General features: G+C 36.0%; 1 protein-coding gene across 4 annotated transcripts in view; it reads right to left on the bottom strand.

Annotated features, from left to right (window-relative positions):
• Positions 1-21,681, bottom strand: part of LOC129775557 (hemicentin-1-like) — a 211,410-nt gene that overhangs the window by 36,934 nt on the left and 152,795 nt on the right. For all 4 annotated transcript variants that reach the window (XM_055780411.1, XM_055780414.1, XM_055780415.1 and 1 more), the window contains 3 exons: positions 17,294-17,525; positions 11,050-11,310; positions 10,772-10,968 (listed from right to left, as the gene is read on the bottom strand). In XM_055780411.1, the coding sequence (XP_055636386.1) occupies positions 10,772-10,968; positions 11,050-11,310; positions 17,294-17,525 (690 nt within the window). The remainder of the gene's footprint in view (positions 1-10,771; positions 10,969-11,049; positions 11,311-17,293; positions 17,526-21,681) is intronic.

Raw genomic sequence — 21,681 nt, 5'->3', positions numbered from 1 at the left:
AAGAACAGATAGAAAACTCTTACGTCTAAATGGCTACTGTGTAAATGTGTACCATTTGCAATGGTATAGAAGGGAATACTCTAACGATGAAAAATGGCAACTGTGTAATGTGCTAATTATAAATATGATAAATATGTGACATGTAAAATTCGGCTCTGTTACAGCTAAAATGCTAATGAGCCTAAAATAAACAAAAGGGATAAAAAAAATAAACTAAAAAGGTTTTTTTCAAATATCTCGAGAATGGCTGCATTTAGAAGGAGATTGATAAAGAGCTTTTTTATTTTAAATGAATCTGGATTCATAATTTGTGGTTAAAAATGATTGTTAACATATAAAAACTCGTAGTTTCGGAAATTCATAAAAAAATCGATGTTGCACAAAATTTATCAAAAATAGTTTTACCATTTTGGACTATTTTTTTAAATTTTCTACATGACTTCTATTTTATATGAAGAAAATTTAAAAAAAATTAAAGAATATGTATTTTAGATATTACAAATTAAAGTTTTTTTTTGTAAATAAAAAAAGGAATACTAAGTTTTTTCTTAGTGTATATTTGTTTACATTTTAACATTAATACTCTATAACTCTGTGTGGAGGCGATATGGCGTTGTGGTAACATCCATGCCTCTCACGCTGAAGATCACGAGTTCAATTCTCACTCCCGACAATCTTCCAAAAATGGAAGTAAAAGTGACGAACCAGCCAAATGAGTTGAAAGTCACTGTAATACAGATAACAAAAATCTCTATAACTCTTTCTTAGACACTATTTCGGTACGACTTATAGTTTTTGTGATATAAATTATCAAAGATTTCTCTTACTCAAAATGATACGCCCTTTTCAAAAGTTACGCTTGAGTCAAAAAGATCCCTATTGCTGTGGAAAACTCATATTTCCTCCAACCCAAACGGAATACAAACTTTCGTTCGAATCATAAATACATGTTTTTAAAATCTGCATTTTTAGGACGATTTCATTTGGAATTGCTCGATAGTGAAACAATTCCTACTCGGTATCAACAATCGCTATTTCCACAACACCACATTCGTCCAGTTGACGAGTAGTTTTTTACGCATTTCCAGCACGGAATGAGCCACCGGACAGCACTAAACTTCCACACAGTTTATTCACTCCAGCAGTATCGTGCGAGGGATCTTTGCAGACCGCACGTTTTGTAAAATACTTAACAGTGAGGCGAAAAACGGCCACCACCATGGAATGTTTCCAGCCTGCCCTCGGTACACAAAACGTTACACGTCCCTGATGGAAAGGATTTCCGTGGGCCGGAAAGGGGGCTGTGGAATGTTTTTATCAACTGTTTAAATTTTATTAATTGTCCCTCAGAAAGTGGTCTCTTTCCCTCAGACAACGGATAATTTATTAATCTTCCCTTGCGCGATTTCACATACACACGCCTCGCGTATAACAGTTTGAAATATTTCAAGCTGCCATTGCTTCGCAATGGTGGAATATTTATGTCCGCTTTGTCTTTTGTCGGCCTGTCGGTTGAAGAATTTGCACATCCGGCGAACCATTTCTTCGGCGTTGCAGGCGACACCACTGTACACCAGAAAATTCATCCCTTTCAGTACAAGCGAACTTTATATGCGACAGGATTTAATTAGAAGGATTTCTCAGTACCCTGCAGCAGAGTGGAGGTGGAGGCAAAAATTTGCATTCACCCGTGAAAGAAGTCAAGTTGTTTCCTTTCCAGGCGATAATCATTCTCACTCTATAAATAAAAAAAAGAAAATCAACCCTGCGCATTGTTTCGCCCTTCCCCTTGGCGAACGACGAAGGGTTGTCACATAGATAAGGATTCCTTTGCGACCAAAGGAGCAACTTTTTTGCTGGATGGGCTTCGTAGGCAGCAGGGCGGAACCGGGAATAGAAGTTAAATTCAACGAAAAAAAAAATGGAAGGAAGGAACGCTTAGCTGAAGACATAAAAGGCTTATTGAGATACAAAGCGAACGGGAATGTTGGTACCGAGAGTAGCAATGAGTTGTCTTCTACCGTGATTATATTTTGTTGTTTGAATTTAAGCTTGAGAACCCTCGTCTCGATTATTTTACATCATTCCTGTTCGGATATTGAAAAGTGTGTGTGTTTTGGAAGTCAGATAGAACAAATGCTCAACCAAAAAAATAGCGGATTTCACAGGTTTCCACTAAAAATCGTTAAAAAGTTTTGCAGTGTCGGAAAAAAGTTAAGCAACTATGCAATAGAGTTGCTAAGCATGGTTGCTTGTTTGGATATAAATGGTGCAATAGGTATTGATATCATCCAAATACTAGCATTGTGGATTCAATTAAATTTATTTTTCAAAACAATCTTTTTACTTTTTTCCCATCACTATCTGTCAAGTGTTTCTCTGATGAAAGAAAGAAACTTTTTCGTGATTCGGGCTTAATTTATCTATGTTTTTGGCTGCATTAGGATTTCAGCCAGGAAATTTTACACAATTTTTTTTTACTCTAACGTCACAAAGATTTCTCCTAAACGTAACTTACAGACGGAAGTGTCAGGAAACGTTTATTCGAAATCTTTAAATTGTTCACGGATTTCAATAGTTATACCTAACTAAACTTTTTTTTTTGCTTTTGGAATGAACTCGAAATAAACGTTATAATTTGTGTAATTCTTATTTTTAGTTGTTTCAATGAAAGGAAAAAGTTCAAACAATATGATCATAGAATTCAGACACATGAAACCCTAACATTTGGCAAGAAATAAAATTGAATTTGTAATTATTGTAATTAAGTTAAGAACATCTCAATAATTCTAAAATAGCTGCCAAAATGTCAGTTGGGTCTATAGATTTTGAACGCTAGCATTAATCGATGAAAAAAATTATTTCATTGATTTTTATTATATCGATTGTTTTGCATTCACAAACTTTTTGCCTTTTTTTGCCTACTTTCTCTATGTACACGATTATTATAAGAAAAATAACACTTATCCCCGACCTGATCATTGGATATTTTTGGAATTTCTATTGGATCCTTTCTGACAACCAATTTCGATCTACCCGCATGACCCAGTCTAGAAACATCTAGCTTCAATTATCTTGGCAGCACAGCACTGTAAATAAAAATGACTATGAAAAGCACGCGACAAAAGTTTGCAAATGTCAAATAAGTAAACAGAGCTGTGTGTAGTTGTTGTCAAATCGGAAAAACACTGCTGCGAAATAGCTATTTGACTTGAAGACTTTTTAAAATGATAAATCTTTCGCAGATTTTAGTATTTTTTTATTGTTCAACTCTTAAGCAGATGGTAAGGTTCGCGACCATAACAATTATCACTCAATGTTTACGGTAGTGATTTGAGGTAGCAAATAATTGAGCTTAGACGTCCCTTCCTCAAAAAGAAGTTAGTTTTCCGTTTGTCAAAGCGTTACAGGGCAATAGGACCGGTTGGAAGGGTAACCTTCCAAATTGTGAGGAAAACTACGCCGAGAAGCGTTCAAGAATCATACTTTTTTTTTCTCAAAACCATTACTTTAGCTAGGATATAGGCTCCAGAACCGTTCAGGGATGGTTGCGAGACGGTGGCGTTTTCAGTTGCAAACCAGCGGAGAAGCCCTTTGTTAACAACAAACAGAGACTCTTCTTCGCGGAAAACCATTTGAGCTAGAAAGTTCAAAATGGAAAACTTTGTTATTCAGCGACGAATCCAAATTCAATCTGTTTGATTTCGACGGTATGAAAAGAGCTGGAGGACCACTAGGTATCAGACTACGGCATGGCAGAAGGGCCATTAAACATGTTTGAGGAAGCTTGCTGGTTTGGAGATGCTTCTCTGGGCTCTCCATCATATTGATGGAATAATACACGGAATAATTTATACAGAGATAATGGAAACTGTTATGCTGAAAATGCGTGATTTGGAGGTATCAGTAATGACCCAGTATCAGTCAAACCCAGCAAACATTGAATCGTATAACTTGTTTTTTGTAAGTCGCATATAAAGTAGTATGGAATTTCAATGGTCTATAATGTCGATCGTGTATATCTAAATTCGTATAAAATGAGTCAAACTCGATTTTTTTCATCACGATAGATTAAGTCGTAATTTGATATATTTGACGATACACTATCGTAAAATCGAACCAATCAACATCATATATGCATATAAGGGTGGCAAAGAAGATGTGAAAAAAACATCATCGAAAAAAAAATTAAAACTTTGAGCGCTTTGAGACACCACTAAAACATGTCCGATTGAGCTGGAATTTTGCACAGGTTATCTTTTTCTGGGCCAATAAACAAAATGTACATGGTCGGTGACCAGTTTCACGTCTACCCTAATGTTTAAGGTATTGCTAGAAAAAATAAATATGAAAATTATTCTTGAGTAAACAACTTCTTTACAAAGTTGGAAAAAAATAGCCTTCCACGACAAATGCGACCGTAAAATATTACTCGCAATGTATCCGTCATTTAGCGTGAAAATTATCTAAAGCCACACCGCTGTGCATGACATGTCTCGTTCACATCATTGTTTTGTGGTCACCTCGCGGACAAAACCGGACAAAATCTGTCACGCGTCTTAGTGATAGAAAAAAGTTCTCAAAATTGAAATGATGACAGTTCATTGCATCGTTGACATGTGTGCCAGAGTGTGAGATGTACACGTACGAAATTCATAGAGGGTGTTGCCCAGGACACGACCTCGTTGATACTACGTAGGACTACGAAATGATTGCTTTACGTCAGCCTTCTTGTAGGACACCATGTTGCGCCATTTTTATTAATTATACTTAGTTGTAATTTCTTCTGCCAAACAACACGCTTTGAATGTAGACAGAGTGACAAACTCTAGCATATGCGAGACCACAGTGTAGGCCGGAAACAAATTCACCGACCAGAATGGGAATCGAACCCGAACCCTCGATATGATAATGTGTGACCAATCGGTCACGGGAGCGCTAGTCTATTTATTGAATCCAGTATTATATAAGAAGGAACGAGATTTATTCATTAACAAAATTTTGGACAAAGGTAGAAATGTAGGAAATTGTGGAGATTTCCATAAAAAAAATACCAATACCAAAAAATACAAAAAAAAAACATTTCGCTGAAAAAAAAATATTTTAAAAAGAAAAACTCATTTTTCTATAAAACGTATTTTTTTAAATTCTGAAAAAATATATATGAATAGCCCTTACAATTTCCAACAAGTCGTCCATACATCGGAAGATGGACACTTTTACAGGGGAAAAGTTTTTGTTACAACTTTTTCATGTGTATTCCACAAAGTTTTAGATCTCATTAAAATAAATTAAAATTTTTGCCGAAGACATCAACTTTCTATCTTTTATAGTTTCTGGAATATGAAGCATTCTTATATGATGTGATAACAAAACATGAATTTTGGGCGGGACGAAGTTTGCCGGGTCAGCTAGTTTATACCTAAAAATGTTACCAGTTAAACATTAATAGTAATTTGAAAACATGAAAACAGTTGTTGGTCGAAAAAGTTTTTCAATGTAAAGGTGCCCATCTTCCAATGTATTGGTGACTTATTGGACATTGTAAGTGCTATTTCTATCTATTTTTTTCAAAATTTGGAGAAAAAGAACTTTAAAAAATGTTTTTTTCATGTTTTTTTGTTATTTGTCAATGGAAACCTAAATAATTTCCTACATTTCATTCTATCAAAACTCGACATTATAATATCTCATTATTTTCAGACACAATTCTCGTGCAAGATTTTCCATCCACTTGCAAATAACATGTTTCTCCGTTACATGGAATAAATGTTTGATACGGAAAATATGATAGAATAAAGACAGCCCTAAATCGAACAATTCCTTTCTCGAGTTTGGCTCCTATCAAAAGCGATCCAATTTTGTTTATATAGATAGAAGACGATATAGGAGTGCGTTTTATCACATTAAAATCCATTTTCACTTTCGAACAAAGATCAATTTCGCTACCGCAAACAACAAATGAACTAACAACGCTTGTCAATACGTAATTGTATTGAATGTTTTGAATTTTCCCATTTTCCTTCAGAGTTTTCCGAAAATTTTCAATTGTCATGTTTGGTTGGAATATGTGTATTATTTTTATGGAACTCCCTCTCCATTCCAAAGAAGGGAGGAGTGTCATACCATCATAGAAACATTTCTCGCACCCAAAAACCCTCGCATCTTCAAATTTGGCTCCATTTGCTTTATTAGTACTCGAGTTATGCAGAAATTTGTGTTTCATTTGTATGGCGAACCACCATAGAAACGTTTACCGATCCCTAAAACCTCTATATGCCAAGTTTGATTCCTTTTGCTTGATTAGTTCTCGAGTTATTCAGCGTTATACTAGTTATACCCTCAAAAACCCCTACATACCAATTTTCACGTCGATCGGTTCAGCAATTTCCGAGTCCATAAGAATCAGACAGACAGACAAAAATCCATTTTTATAGATATAGATGTTTGCGATTTACATATTCTGAAAACTTTTTGACGTAGAACTACGTCTTACATTAAGGATGCCAAATCAGAAAACAAGTCACGTTTTTAGGAAATAAAGTAAACGTTAATAATTATTTTTGCTGCGAACGGATTTTAGCGATTTTCATACCAATCGAATCGGACATTTTCTAAGATTTGTTTGATATGCTATACATTACAATCCCATAGTCTGTAAATGGTTTAAATTGGTGGAATTTTGAAGCATTCCCATTTCCCCGAACATTTGTTCTGTCCATTTGTGTGCTTTCCCGAACAGAACTGTCAATAACGGGCAACTTATGCAGCCACTAGAATAGAAACAACGACGGGGGATAGCAAAAAGAGAATATTTGCGAAGTAAACTCTACCCATCCTCCAACCATTAAACCTTTTCAGGGTCCACGGAAATTTTTACTAAATAGTTATTTATAAAATTTCGACGTATTCGCAAATAATATCCGAAATGATAAACCAACAAACTAAAAACAAAATTGTAAGGGGTTGTATCTAGGACACGACCGCATATTTTCTACATAGAACTACGCGATTATATCATGCAATTCACTTGTTTACCACTTCGAATATTATTTCAGAATGCATCGAAAATTTTGTAATAGATTATGGTCTTCGTTACAAATAAATTTGATGAACGTCCTTTTTCGTTTGATATGATGCCTAGGAGTACCAAGATATTTGAACGGAAAAATTGTCAAACGACCTCTGAAATTATTGCATATCTCATGTTTACGCAGTTGAACCGCGAAAGTTCATTCACCTCTAGTATTTGAAATGACGATTTTCTCAGGTTTCCCAGTTTAAAAGTACGTTTTAGGGAAACATATTCCGGTCTGCACAACGACAAGCGACCCCCCGACTTGCATGTATTTGCAAAGCGGATTCCTCCAGGCACATTAATATTGAAGTCCGTGTTAGGGAAACACAGCTCAGTGGGGAAAAAATTCCTCCGACTTGCATGTTTTGACGATGCGATTTCCCCCAGGCACATTGATTGTGAAGTCCGTGTTAGGGAAACACAGCTCGATAGGAACACAAATACCCCCAATTTGCATGTATATTAACTGAGCGGATTTCCACAGGTACATCGATTTTGAAGTCTGTGTTGGGGAAAACCGTAAATCGAGCCAATCAAAACTTGGCAATTAGGGCATTTAGATAACGCTTGACATATTACAGTTGTTCAATTGTTCATCTCATGAAAAATAATATTTTACTAATTGTGATAGACGCGTAGAAATATTTGTATCAATTGATGCAAACATCTTTCCGATCTGTTAATAAATGTTCGAGTTATAAGCATTCGAAATACGGGTAGGGTTAGCACACAAATCGGCAAAACAAATGTATGGGAAAATAGGAAGCTCTTCCAGTTTTCATGAATTTAAACCGTTTAGAGATTAGAGAATTGTAATGTATAGTATATCAAACAAATCTTAGAGAATTTCCGATTCGATTGGTATGCGAATCATGAGAATTCGTTCACAGTGAAAATAGTTAGTAAAGTTAACTTTATTTCATAAAAACGTGACTTGTTTTCTGATTTGACACCCTTCCTGAAAGACGTAGTTCTACGTCAAAGAAGATTGCGTAGTCGTACGTCCTAAGCGGTCGTGTCTCGGATACAACCCCTCGAATTTTTCTATTTAGGAACATTTCAAGAACATGTCAAACGCAAGAATCTACACACAATGTTACGAGTATTCCAGAAACTAGAAAAGATAGAAAGTTTATGTATTCGACAAAAGTTCATATTTTAATAAGATCTAAAACTTTGTGGAATACACTATATCGCTATCTTGACTTTAAACAAAAATAGGATTATTTGTAATTTTTTCAAAGTAAACATGAAAGTTTTTGTTAGAAAAACTTTTTCCCTGTAGAAGTGTCCTTCTTCCGGTGTACTGACAACTTGGGCATCGTGCACAAATTGTGAGGAGGGGAGGAGGGGGGTGGGTCGAGGTTGCGTTACTTACAGTGTATTAGAAATAGGAAATTGCGTTACGTAGGTGGGAATGGGTTCAAAATTCGGATTTTTAGCGTTACGAAATTTGTGCACAACGCCTTGTTGGAAATTGTAAGGGCTATTGATATAGTTTTTGAGAATTTTGAAGAAAAACGTTTTTAAGAAAAATGAGAGATCGATCATTGTGAACGAATTTTTGACTAAAAATAGCACGAATGTGATTGAACAAGTGCCGTACTCTTCAGATAAGGTCCCGTTTGACTTTTTCCTATTTCCGAGATTCAAACTTCCGCTTCGTGGGACCCGTTTTGACAGCGTTGAAGATACAAAAACGAATACGCTGCGAGAACTGAAGGAATTCCTAGAAACAGATGCAAAAAATGTTCCGATGACTGGACTGTTCATTGGAAAAAGTGTATTGCTTTAGAAGGGGTCTGTTGTGAAGTCGATAGTATAGATTTATATGATAAATAGAACTTGTTCTTCAAAAATACAAATTCTCAGAATTGACAGAATGTATATCTAGTCAAAATTAATATTTTGTTTTATTTTTAGTCTTTATGACTTATATTCGAATCTCTGTTGAAGCGAGAGTTCTTTGAAAAAAAACAACGTTACAAAAAACAAAAAGTTCCCCTAACTACTATTGGGAAACTTTCACAGAAGTCCGCAAAATACTTTATAGCCAGTCAAGCACAGTAATGAAATTATCCAAATAATTTGGGATCCAAACTACAAATCGACTAATGAAACAAAAATCGAATTTATTCCACCACGATATCGTTGAAGAGCAATGCAATATTGCGCAACTCTCACTATTATTCCGACAACATAACAAAATATAGAGACGCTCTCTTAAAATATCGAACAATATTGTAATGAAAATCCCTTCCCCCTCCGGAACATGTCCCCAGCGGCTGGAAAATTTCCCGCACCAATTCACGGCCGAACAACTCGACAGAATTCCTGCCACACGATGAGTACTCCCGCAAACAAACACGTGCAATTCCACCGCGATAAAACAGCTTTTTTCCCCTTTGAAGCGCAGCATTTCCCGGAGCTCTCTCGGTGGGATAAATTGTAAAACTTTGCCCTCCCGCGCCGCAGCAACGCGACAAAAACAACTACCCCACCACCGAATCGGGGGCGCGCTGATGAAAAGTTGCAAAATATTTACAGTTTTCGTCAGTTTCGAGAAATGATGCACAAAGTGTAGTTAAACGGAAATAGCTCGGCGCTTTTTCAAGTGTCAGCTTTTCCAAGGGAAACCGAGAAAATTTGTGTAGTGCACAGAGCGTTGTGGCGCTCGAAGCGTGAAAGCGGTAGAAATCCACCCATTCGGTGGTCCTATTTTGGGGTTGATTTGGTTCTGGTGAACATTCTCGCGCTGCAACGATTTCGCTCCCACCTCCCACTTCTCCCTCGCCACCACTTCACTGTGGGAGGCTGAGGATGGCGGCGGCGGAAGTTGGCTAATTAATTCCAATGCACTCGGGACGACTGTGATGAATTTCGAAGTAGTTTTGTTAGTATAAATCATGAAGAACATTCTGGTGGGGAGCACATTGTACCCCGCCGTGCCAGAAGTGTTGCTAATTGGGGAAAAAAATCTTCAAATTTAATTATTGTTGAAATGCAATATCTCACCGGGAAGAAGTACTGAGTTGTGGGTTTATTAGCGCAATGGCTTTTTGTTTAGTTTTTTTTCTGCAGGGCCTTCAGATTTTTTTCAGTGTTTAAACTATGTCATCGAATACTGGTTTTGAACAAGGATGATTGACTAAAAACAGCCCCAATTTTCTGCCGTCTGAATAATTCGTCGTTAAAAATCATCATATTTTTAGCGAAGTGATTCTCAGTATAAAGAGGTAAGAATGCGAGAAAAAGGTACAAGGCGCATTAAAGGCCCTTAAACTAGAATGGAGTAAGCTTTGCCTTCATTCTAGGGTTTTTCCATCTTCGTCAAACTTCTTGTACTCCCCACGCGATCCACGGCGGAAGCTGCAGATATCATTCATAAAAAATCCACTCTCTTCTGGGTCATTGCCGGCTCGAACTAGACTTGCGAATGAGTCAGACATATCGCCATCAATCCCCGCATTCCACAAATAGTTTAAGCGCGAGACGCGACGAATAAACGCCAATTGCCAACAAGATTATCGTGTCATCTCGATGCCGCGTTTTCCTCTGAGCCACACGAATCGATTATGAATGATGTTGCACGTACAATAAACACAACGGGGTCGACAGCAAGGATGCAACAACACCTAGGTATGTGCGCTGCTGCATTACCCATAAAAAGACAACGACGTGTTCGCTACTTACAGTTGACGGACAGTGTCGTAATCGTCTCGAGACGCTGGCCTTCCGGCAGGGCACGGTTCCAGACGACGCACATAAACTTCGCGTTGTCGTCCTCGCGGCGGGGAATGATTGTCAGGGTGCTGGTGGTTTGCATGTCCCGGGATCCGCCGGTAATGAGATTAGCCGCGAGCGGAGTTGTGCTGCCCTCACGATACCAGCTAGATAGGGGAAAAAATAAAAGCAATAGAAAAACAACCATTAAGGGTATGTTCAGTTAAGTTGCTTTTTGTTTGTCTTACGAAATCATCGGATCGGGAGATCCACCCACGCTGCTGCACGTCAGTTCTTGGGCTTTATCCTCAGTGGCAGTAGTTTCACTGCCGGGAAATATTAGCGGCGGTTGGGGCGGAGTGAGCACCGTCAGATTGTAGTAGTCCTCGTAGATGACCTCGCCATCGCCGAACAGTTTGATACGGCACTCGTAGCGACCGTTGTCGCGCGAGTACGAAACGTTCAGGATTTGCAAGTCATAGATGCCCTTCTCCGGTCGGTGATCAATTCTGAAAGCAGAAAAGAACAAGGTTTAATTGACGATGCGAACATACCACCTTGTTCGCACGATGCGAAACTACCGACTGTTTACGACATTCTTGGTACAGCCTTTCCGAAGAGTGTACAAAATGATAACAACACTAATAAAGCGCTAATATCGTTATGACTTTCACCTTAACATTGATGCATTCGAGAATCCTATAATGTTCAATGATCAACAATTTACACAGGTTTTCATCGAAGACGCCAATTGACTTGCGCATCGACTACAAATTTTTTACCAATATCGTTTAAAATACCAAAAACACCCTAAGAAAATCCAAAGCAAAAGACTCTGAAACAGGAGTCTTTGTTGAAGGGAAGAGTTTCCTCGAGATATGAGCTTTCTTGTAATGCCCACGATAGCGGAGAATCTTCCAACTGTAACGATCGATACGTTATTGGGGGCAACTGCCGACCAAATAAAACTGGCAGACCCGTTGGTTGCCCAATATATGTCCTGCGAAAGGAGGTCGAGTAAACGTAAGACCGATTTACGATATCATCACTAATGGTTGATTGCTTAGGGCATTGCTCAAGGATGTCTGGAAGTAAGGAAAGAGCGATAGCGATAGACGCTACTCTTCTGTCAAAACGCGTCTTGTTCACTGGAAAATACCTGTGATTGGATCACACAAGGAACCTCGAAAATACCGCCTAGAGATCACTGAAGTAATGATTATCTTGTTAAGCAGCTGAGATGTAAATATAAGATTAATATACTGCATGTGTTCATGCCTCGTGGCAATCTGGATCGAGATTTCTAAAATGTTCATGATTTTAGAGATTGTTGATAGTATGAAGATTTTCAAGATTGTTGAGATTTTCAAGGTTTTCGAGATTTGTTTTTTTCTAGATTTAAAATTTTCAGATTTCTGAAGTGCAAAAATTTCGAGATTTTGGAGATTTTGAAAATTTTGAAGATTTACGAGATTTATAAGATTTTCTAGATTTTCGAGGTTTTCTAAATTTTCTGGATACATGAGATTTTTGAGTTTTATTTAGATTTACGAGATTCACGAAATGTCACTGTTTTTAAGATTTTTGAGATTTACAAGATTTTTTTGATTTTCAAGGTTTTCAAGATTTTGAAGATTCTTAAGATGACCGAGTTTTTAAGATTTGCGAGATCTTCTGGATTTATTAGACCTCCAAAATTTGAAGATTTTTGACATTTCCAAGATTTTTGAAATTTTTGCCGGTATCCTGATTTTCAAGATCTTTTGATTTTTGAGTTTTTTTTTAGATTTTTCGAATTTTTGAGTTTTTGACATTTCTGAGAGTTTTTAGAGTTTTTGTTGTTTTAGAGATTGTGTTCGAGATTCTTGAGATTTCTGAAATTTTCAAATTTTAAAGAGTTTTATAATTCTCGAGATTGGATTTATTAGATTTACGAGATTTTTCAGATTCATTAAAACATCTAGATTTTTTAGATGTGTTCAAAATTTTCTAGATACAGGGAAACTTCAATGTAAAGTACCCTCGATATAACGTACCCTCAATATAACGTCATTCGATATAACGTACACATTTCCAATAGACGAATCCGGATCATCACAGATTACAGTGAAACGTGATGGGTGTGAAGACATTGGCATTTCAGCTACTTTGCATACTGCTACAAATCTCCGAAAAAGAATTAGACTACACCCAAACTAGCGTTGGCAGAAAACATGTCATCTTTGGCAGAAATGATGCCAATCCGTGTGCTAGAGAGTCAAATGCGCAAATAATGAGCTATTTTAAAAGCTTAAAAATGGTCTTTATATATGCGAGAGCAGACATCTCTTTCTGTTTTCTTTTCTCATTTCATTTGGGATTGTGCCAAAGAAAAGTCCATACGACGTCAAGGGGATCGAACCAAGGCCGGCTGGAATGCGAAGCTATTTTACTCGACCACGCTATTCACATGGCTAATGGTGCTTAAGAAGTTGTTCAGCAAATACGTGATAATATTGCACCTGATTATAAAATGAAGTTGGGAGATGTTTTCTAAGAGTAGAAAAGGAGCGCATGAAGGAGAACAATATCTATCTCGGTCTGGGTCGTGTATGTGGCAAAGCATGCGGAAAGCTTATTTGTCTTTTGTTTCGCTATTATTTTCGTATTAATCTTATATTGCTGTACCATGTATATTATACAAATGCTTACCAGTATTTTTGAGTCATGACATTTTCTGTTATGTTATGTCTCATTTAATGTCATAAATCGGGATGATAAAGCATGAGCTAAAAATCAATTTTGGGTGTACTTTTTGGAAAGGGCCAAAGTTTTTTTTTTATTTTTTACAAAATTTTCCAACTCCAAAACTATGATACTTACAAAATGTTGGTCAGAGAATGAATTTTCATATATGACCGTAAATGTTTGTTCATGAATGTTATTATGTTTTGAACAGCATATGGCTATGCAATAATTATTAAATTAAGTCAAACAGCAAACCTTTCGTAAACCTGCGAACTTGTCACGATCATTACATTTTCTTCTTCGGGCAACACTGGTGAGAATGATTTGTAGGAAATCGGTTAATTTTTCATGTAAAAAATATTCATCAATAAAATTACACTGAAGAAAAAAATATTTTAGAGACTCAAATTGATTCTTCTCAAAAACGTATTTTTTTAATTTTCTCAAAAATTACTAAAAGTAACAGTGTCCTTCCAACGTATGGGAGATTTGTGGTAGTTGTATGGAATATTCATATATGAATGTTTCTGAGGAAAACATTTAATTTTCAAAATATTTTTTTTTTTTGAAAATTAGTCTACTATTTTTCAATGAAACCTTAACAATTTCCTATATTTCATTGTCTGATTATGTATGTAGTTCTTATAGTTTTTCAGCAGTTTCTTTTCAAAATTTTAAGTTATTTTTAAATTTTTTCGAAAAAAATTAACTTCAAAACTTCAAGACCTTCAAAATTTTAGTCATAGAATGAAATATAGGAAATAATGTAATCTTTCATAAAAAAATACAAAAAAATGTCAAAAATACGCTAAGAAATTATTTAAAAAATTGAAATTAATTTTTCTCAAAAATATATTTGTTTTTACATCGGAAAAAGGCATTGTCACAGGGAAAATGTTTTCTTTTCTTAACAAGTAAGCGGTCATTTTATCTATTAACCCTCAATCAACAGTATGAAGGGAAACACAAACAAAAGGTTGGCTTCACCTTCTAGTTGGATTTTGTCATGATCATCTACTAACTCTATCCATACAGCATCGCAATAACGTAATATGAGCTATGTTTCTGAGTTCTTTATTATGCTTCGATATAACGTACAATTCGATACAACGTACAATTTTGAAAGTGAAATGTACGTTACATCGAAGTTGCCCTGTATTCGAGTTTGTAGAAATTTCAGGATTTTGATATTTTTAAAATTTTTGATGTTTTTGATAATTTCGATTTTTAGATTTTCGATATTTTAGAGATTTTGATTTCCAAGATTTTCGAGATTTTCTAGATTTTCTGGATAGCTAATGCTCGATGTGCTCTAGTTTATTTGGATTTACGAGATTTTCGGAATTTTCAAGTTTTTTAAGATTTGTTCAGATTTACAAGATTTTTGGGATTTTCAAGACTTTAAAGATTTTTGAGATTTCAGGATTTACAAGGTTCTTGATTTATTTCATTTTCGGATTTTTTTTAAATTTTTTTGAGGTTTTTCAATGTTCCCAAGATTTTTTAGACTTACGAATGCAGCGACCCCAGAATAACAGATTCACGTTTATTATCGAGGAAAAAATAAACATACATTTCCCACGCACGATCTTTGCCTACGGATCGTAAAATCTATAGTTCGGTTTGTTTTGGATAAGTTTACGATAGGATCGAGACGTTCGAGCGTAAATAAATACATTTCCCACGCACCATCCTTGCGTGTGGTCTAGTTTTACGATAGAGTTTTTATCTATACTTTGAGAAGCGAACTGATTGCGAGTTCGCTTTCTAAGTCTAATCCGAGGAAGCAATAGATGTAAGAGACATGTATATATGTTAGGAGATTGAAAAATAAACGGAGTCAGTTGTAATACGAACGTCATGGTGGTTAAATTATCCGAATCCCCGTTCACAAAGTTTTCAAGATTTTCGGAGATTTTTGACATTTTAGCGATTTTTGAAATTTTTGAGATCTCAAAAATTTCTAATCTGGAAGATTGTTGTTTCAATAGTTTGTTTTCAAAGCTATGCTAAACATGATTTTGAGTCAATAATCAACGAAAATCACTCGTAGACCTTTCATTTTGCGAATGGAGTGATTATCATATCGCGTTGTTCAGTCGACAATGAGGTATTAGTGTTCAAAACCTTGTGCCCAGTACAGAAAAAACGTAGTCCTACACTGAAATAGGAGCGGTAGCAGAGCAGCAATAATTCAATTTCCCTGTCACAACTTGAACTAAAATACAACGCGTGTGTTTATGTTTCGATGCTGTCGCAAAGTATTTTATTAAAACGAATACCAAGCAGAACAGTTTAATTTATCAGTTCTCCTCAGAACTATTTTTCTCAAAGAGTTTCCGCTGAAGACTTGCAAGTTCAAGCGCCCTGATGCACGCTTCCACCGATGAATCGTACGCCAGAGCCAGATCCTCCGCTTCACTGCCATCGATCCAACACACATAGAGATGCAATTTTCCATGGTGGAAGCACTGCGTCGACCACTCATATCGTCTGGCCGAGAGCGCTTCGGAATTTTGGTAACACACGCACACATTATTTTTCTTCCGTTGTTAAAAGAAGTGGTTGAGAAATATGCAATAAGGGTTCTGGTAGAACAAAATAAAATCGCTTGTGACCGAGGGTACGTCAGCTGAGAAAAAGACAGCCGTGATAATGTTGATAATGCATACATCAACATAAAGGAACAACTTGTGATATATGGCCAACTTGTGTATTGTTCTCGCGAGGGCAAGAATGAATCATCAATCAACCATCTTCAACTGTTTTGTTTTGTTGATTTAGATCAAAATTTCGCTGAAGTCATTACTGGACCTAATATTTACTTTAACAGTTTGAAGGATCTAAACTCTGATTTCTTTTGAGCTTCTAGCCACATATGAATTTCAGCAAATTTCTCAAATCACGATGGCACATAAAATATATGAAGATACGATGATAGTCTGATTTGATAACCATCCAAGGCTAATTAAAATCCCAGGTATAGGCAACAGAACATTTCATCATCAGTAGAGTTCACTAACACAACGTTGGTAATGTATGCTGGATGTTCTATACTTTTCAAATCGCTCAAAGTTTATATGATCTTTAGAATAAGCAACGATTGGTACAGTGTCTAATATAATTAGTGTCTAGGTTCAACGAGTTCAAGGGTATAAGGTACAATTTGAAAAAAGGTACAAGTGACAAGACAAATTGGTAGTGTTTGGAATGTATCTGGCAATAAATCCACACAGATTGGATTGAAGTCAACACACCTCCGGATTCTTTGGGTTGAGAATTTCAATATTTATTACTAAGACTGACTTCCGCTCTTTTTAGGAAAAAAAAAACTAAGAGAAAGAACATTCTCTATGTGTATTGTTTTGCAATCCCACTCATTTCGATTTGTTGTTGTTTCAAAACAATGTCATTATATCGCAAAAAACTCAAGAGCACTTAATTTCATTCACACTGGAGCAATTATCCGAAACTCAATTAACGCCTCGGCTATCATCAATATAAGAAGCAAATGGCGATGGCTGTTGGGTGGCCTTCTTACCATTTTTGGCATCAAGGAATCCAAACTCATCACTCATGGAAAGCCATATCGAAATTCTTCAAGTTTCATGGCAAAAAAAAAACGTGTGGTGAAATGAATGTATGATCTTCGCGAATAATGCATTCGATATCTCACCGGTTTCACATTGACAAGGAAACACGGTACCGGTCGGTAGTAACCCTGGGATGGGGGGCGAGCAGAAGGATGACACCCATAATACTCACTTGTAGTTCTGGTTGAAGGTGTCCGCCTTGATGGCCACGTTGTCGTACTTGTTGAGGCTCTGGCGGGCCCAGTAGTATGAATATTCACGATCGGAATAATGCTCGTTGAAGCGGCACTTGAGCGTCACATCCTCGCCCTCCCGGGTGTCCATCGTTTTATCAGCGGTTGCAGGCGGCGGTCCAACCAGTACCACTATCAGCAGCCCCAGCAGCAGTGGCATCAAACGGGAAGCTGCAGGAAAATCGAGAAGAGAGAGAGAAAAAAAACGGAAATCAGCTATTAGCGGATTGGATTGGCAGCACTCCGTGCAGGAGTGTTGTTTGAATGGCTGTGTATGCATATAACGAGAAAATTAACTGTTTTTCCAGGCGCGTTACGCATTATTATTATTATGTTATTATTTTTATTATTGTTTGCTGTTTTGTTGGAACAATTCCGATTAGAATTGAATCAACTTTGATACTCTCTTATTATTCATGCGGCCATGCAAAATAACGATGATAGAAAGAACGCAAAACATCTGTTGCTGTTCTCACAGGAAGATGAAAGACGTTCACATTTATGTTAGGAGTTGGAATTCAATATGATTATTCGCGAGTGCAACGACTAACGACTCACTTAAGTCGGGCGAATCACCGTTGACCATAACTATTGCTAAATCTGGCTTGCTGCTTTAAGATATCACATTTCGTTAATGCCACGACCGTGCAAGGTCTTGATATGCTGGGGGCTTAGCGCGCTGTCGAAGGTATATTTTGTGACGGCGGTGGAGGTGGTTATGCTTGTTATCATTCTTGTTTTGTTTTTTTTTTCTCCCTCTACTCGTTGAGCCGCGAGTGCAATATTGGGCCTGGGCCATGTTCGCATTTGTTGTCGAGCTAAACAATTGAATTTTAAAAACAACAACTCCCACATTCTGACTCCCTCACGTAGTCGTTACATATATATGTGTTATTGTACAGTTTCTTGCGCGACCTCTCGGAGCCATTGTTTGCCCGAGAACTCGCCCGCTGTTTGTCTTAGCCGCAGCGTCGTGGAATTCATTGTCTTGTGTGGAGTCATGTTATTTTTCAACTGATATAACAAAGTTTTCTTTTTTTTTCACGCTAGTTGCAATTCGAGCGGATCACACCGCGGGGAGGGAGAAAAAAGGCATCACAGCGCGAGAAGATGAAGGAAGCAAAAATAGTAAGTATACCGGCACACGTATACAGGTGCTATTATTATCACAGCATAATTACATTATATGATACTCTGGATCTTGTTGTGAACATATAAAAACATATATCTTGCTGCCTCGACGCGCAATTTTCGGCGGAAGGCGGAAGAGGGAGCGAGGTACACTCATGATATCGCAGGAAGATAGATAAAAGAATTTATTTTTATTTGGGATAACATAATTTGAAATCAACATAAAAGTGTAGGAAAACATCTGAAATATGCTGAACGTTACTGAACTAAAATAAATTCTTTCATGTGATTATCAACAGAATAACTAATCTAGTTTGGAAGTTTTTAGACCAATGCACAGTGGTCCAGGAGATGCATTTAAGTGGAAATTAGCATTTAGAGCTCGACAGTTATTCTCTAAACAAAAACTGTTTTCGACAAAGTTGTTACATATGATAGAACGCTCATTTTTATGTTGCCAAAAATAGGGTGACCAACATTTTCGATGAAATAAAAAATCTAACTTTCTTATCTCTATAGATAAAGGGTAAACATAGTTCGATAATGTTGTAGTCCCAGTTATTTGAGACATCTTTGTAAAACCAATTTTTTCTCTATCTTTTGAAATAACCGATATAGCGCCTTTTTTCTAAGTTACGTTAGGGTCACCATTAAAAAAAACTTTTTTTGCACTATATTTAAAATTCTACATACACACTGTATTCGAAAGAATTTTAGAACTTACTAATACAAACTTTTTGCGATGCAGAACTTGTCAATATCTCAACTTTACGCAAAGTTGTTGATAGTTCTTCCAAGAAAACACGCTCTATTTATTTGTTTATCATCTTTCTTTCTGGGGAAAACATAAGAAATGTTTGTAGACGGAAATAGAAAGAACAAATTTCACTTTATATAATATGTGATTTTCAAAACTATATTTTTTTTTTGTTTGAGTAAATTAAAATTGAAATCATGAGTTTTTTGAATCAAAACCCATCAATAACTTTGAGCAGGGTTAAGATATTGGCAAAGTCTGCATCGCAAAATGTTGATAGGCTCTAAACGTCGTACGAAGACCATTTTGATGTAGAATTTTAAATATAAAAGTTAAAGTAAAAAAAAACCATTTTTTCATGGTTACCCTAATGCAACTTAGATAGGAAGCGCTGAAACCAACTTTGTGGGAGATATTTGTTCTTTAGACAAAAACTGTCTTCGACAAAGTTGTTACGCATGATAGTGCGCTCATTTTTATGTTGTCAAAAGTAGGGTGACCAAAATTGTCGATGAAATAACAAATCTAACTTTCTTATCTTTATAGATAGAGATAAAAATAGTTTAACAATGTTGTAGCCCCAGTTATTTTAAACAACTTTGTAGAACAAAGTTTTTTTTCTAGCTTTTAATATAATCGATTTAGCGCTATTTCTAAGTTACATTAGGGTGACCATGAAAAAACGTTTTTTTGCTTTAACTTTTACATTTAAAATTCTACATCAAAACTATCTTTGTTCGGAGTATCAGTTCAGTAAAAACGTAGTTTTTTGAAGCAGTTCGTTTTATTCAGCTCAAACTGAAATTCATTTTTTTGAATTTATTATTATAATAAAAAAATACATTTCAACAACTTACAGAACTAATTTCCGATTACATATATCGAACTGCAAACCGCGTGTGCAAATCTCCGATAATAGTTCAATTGTCGTATATTGACGAATCCAAAATATTTATTTTAAGAACATATCAATAACGGTATGTTCAGGATTCACGGTTTACCAGTCGTATAGATATTTATAATTTATACTAGTTGATAGCTAGAATATACCTTTTCCAATATCAAAAATTTAACGAAATATTTTAAACAAATCGATCGAACAAAGAGTTGTTGTTTCCTTTAGCGTTCTAATTAATCTGGTTTCGTTATGCCTAATCAGTTGGTATCTTGTGCGGCGTCTTTGACGTTTTTGGGAATCCTGGATTCGGAATTTGTGCCCAGCGGTTTCAACAGTCTTCGTACGACTTTTAGAGCCTATCAATACCAACATTTTGCGATGCAGAATTTGTCAATATCTCAATCCTACTCGAAGTTATTGATGATTTTACTCAACACGAAATATAACATAGTTTTGAAAATCACACATCATGTAGAGTAAAATATGCTCTTTAAAATGTCGCCATTAAACTTTGTTTATGTTTGCCCCAAAAAGAGGAACAAGAGCGTTTTTTTTGGGAAGAAATATCAATAACTTTGAGTGAAGTTGAGATATTCACAAGTTCTGCATCGCAAAATGTTTGTTTTAGTATGCTCTAAAAGTCTTTCGAAGACAGTTTGCTTGTAGAATTTAAAATATAAAAATTAAAGCCAAAAACAGTTTTTTTTTTATGGTGACCCTAACGTAACTTAGAAAAAAAGTGCTATATCGGTTATTTCAAGAGATAGAAAAAAAACTTTGTTCTACAAAGATGTCACAAATAACTAGGACAACAACATTGTCGAACTATGTTTACCTCTATCTATAAAGATAAGAATTTAAAATTTTTTATTTCATCGACAATTTTGGTCACCTTGTTTTTGATAACATAAAAGTGAGCGCTCTAGGTAACAACTTTGTCTAAGACCGTTTTTGTCTAGAGAATAACTGTCGAGCGCTAAATGCTAATTTCCACTCAAATGCATCTTCTGGACCATTGGGCAATGGGTTGACACTATTATCGTTATTGAATGAAGCAACTCCAAGCCAAATGAATGAAACGTTTTGGGTGTAAAGACATTGGTCATTTAAGCAACTTTACATACTTGAAATATTCAAAACAGAATTAGACTACTCATCGAAAAAAAAGCCAAATAATTATACTCAAAGGATGAAATGTAGGAAATTGTATAAAAAAATACCATTTTTTGTTTTGAAAAAAAACATTTCGCTGAAAAAAAAAATATTTTAAAATAAAAATTTATTTTTTTCCAAAACGATTTTTTTTCAATTCTCGATAAAAAATAATATGAATAGCTCTTACAATTTCCAACAAGTCGTCCATACATCGGAAGATGGGCACTTTTACAGGGAAAAAGCTTTTCTAATAACTTTTTTTTCATGTTTTCTTTGAAAAACATACAAATAATCCTAATTTTGTCTTAAGTCAAGATAGCGATATAGTGTATTCAACAAAGCGTGCTCCTTTGGCCGAGTGGTTAGCGTCATAACTAACATGCCGG

The sequence above is a fragment of the Toxorhynchites rutilus genome, chromosome 3 (genome assembly GCF_029784135.1).
Source record: "Toxorhynchites rutilus septentrionalis strain SRP chromosome 3, ASM2978413v1, whole genome shotgun sequence".
Taxonomy (NCBI): Eukaryota; Metazoa; Arthropoda; class Insecta; order Diptera; family Culicidae; genus Toxorhynchites; species Toxorhynchites rutilus.
The sequence above is the reverse complement of the archived record's forward strand: the minus strand, read 5'-3'. Positions and strand labels throughout refer to the sequence as shown.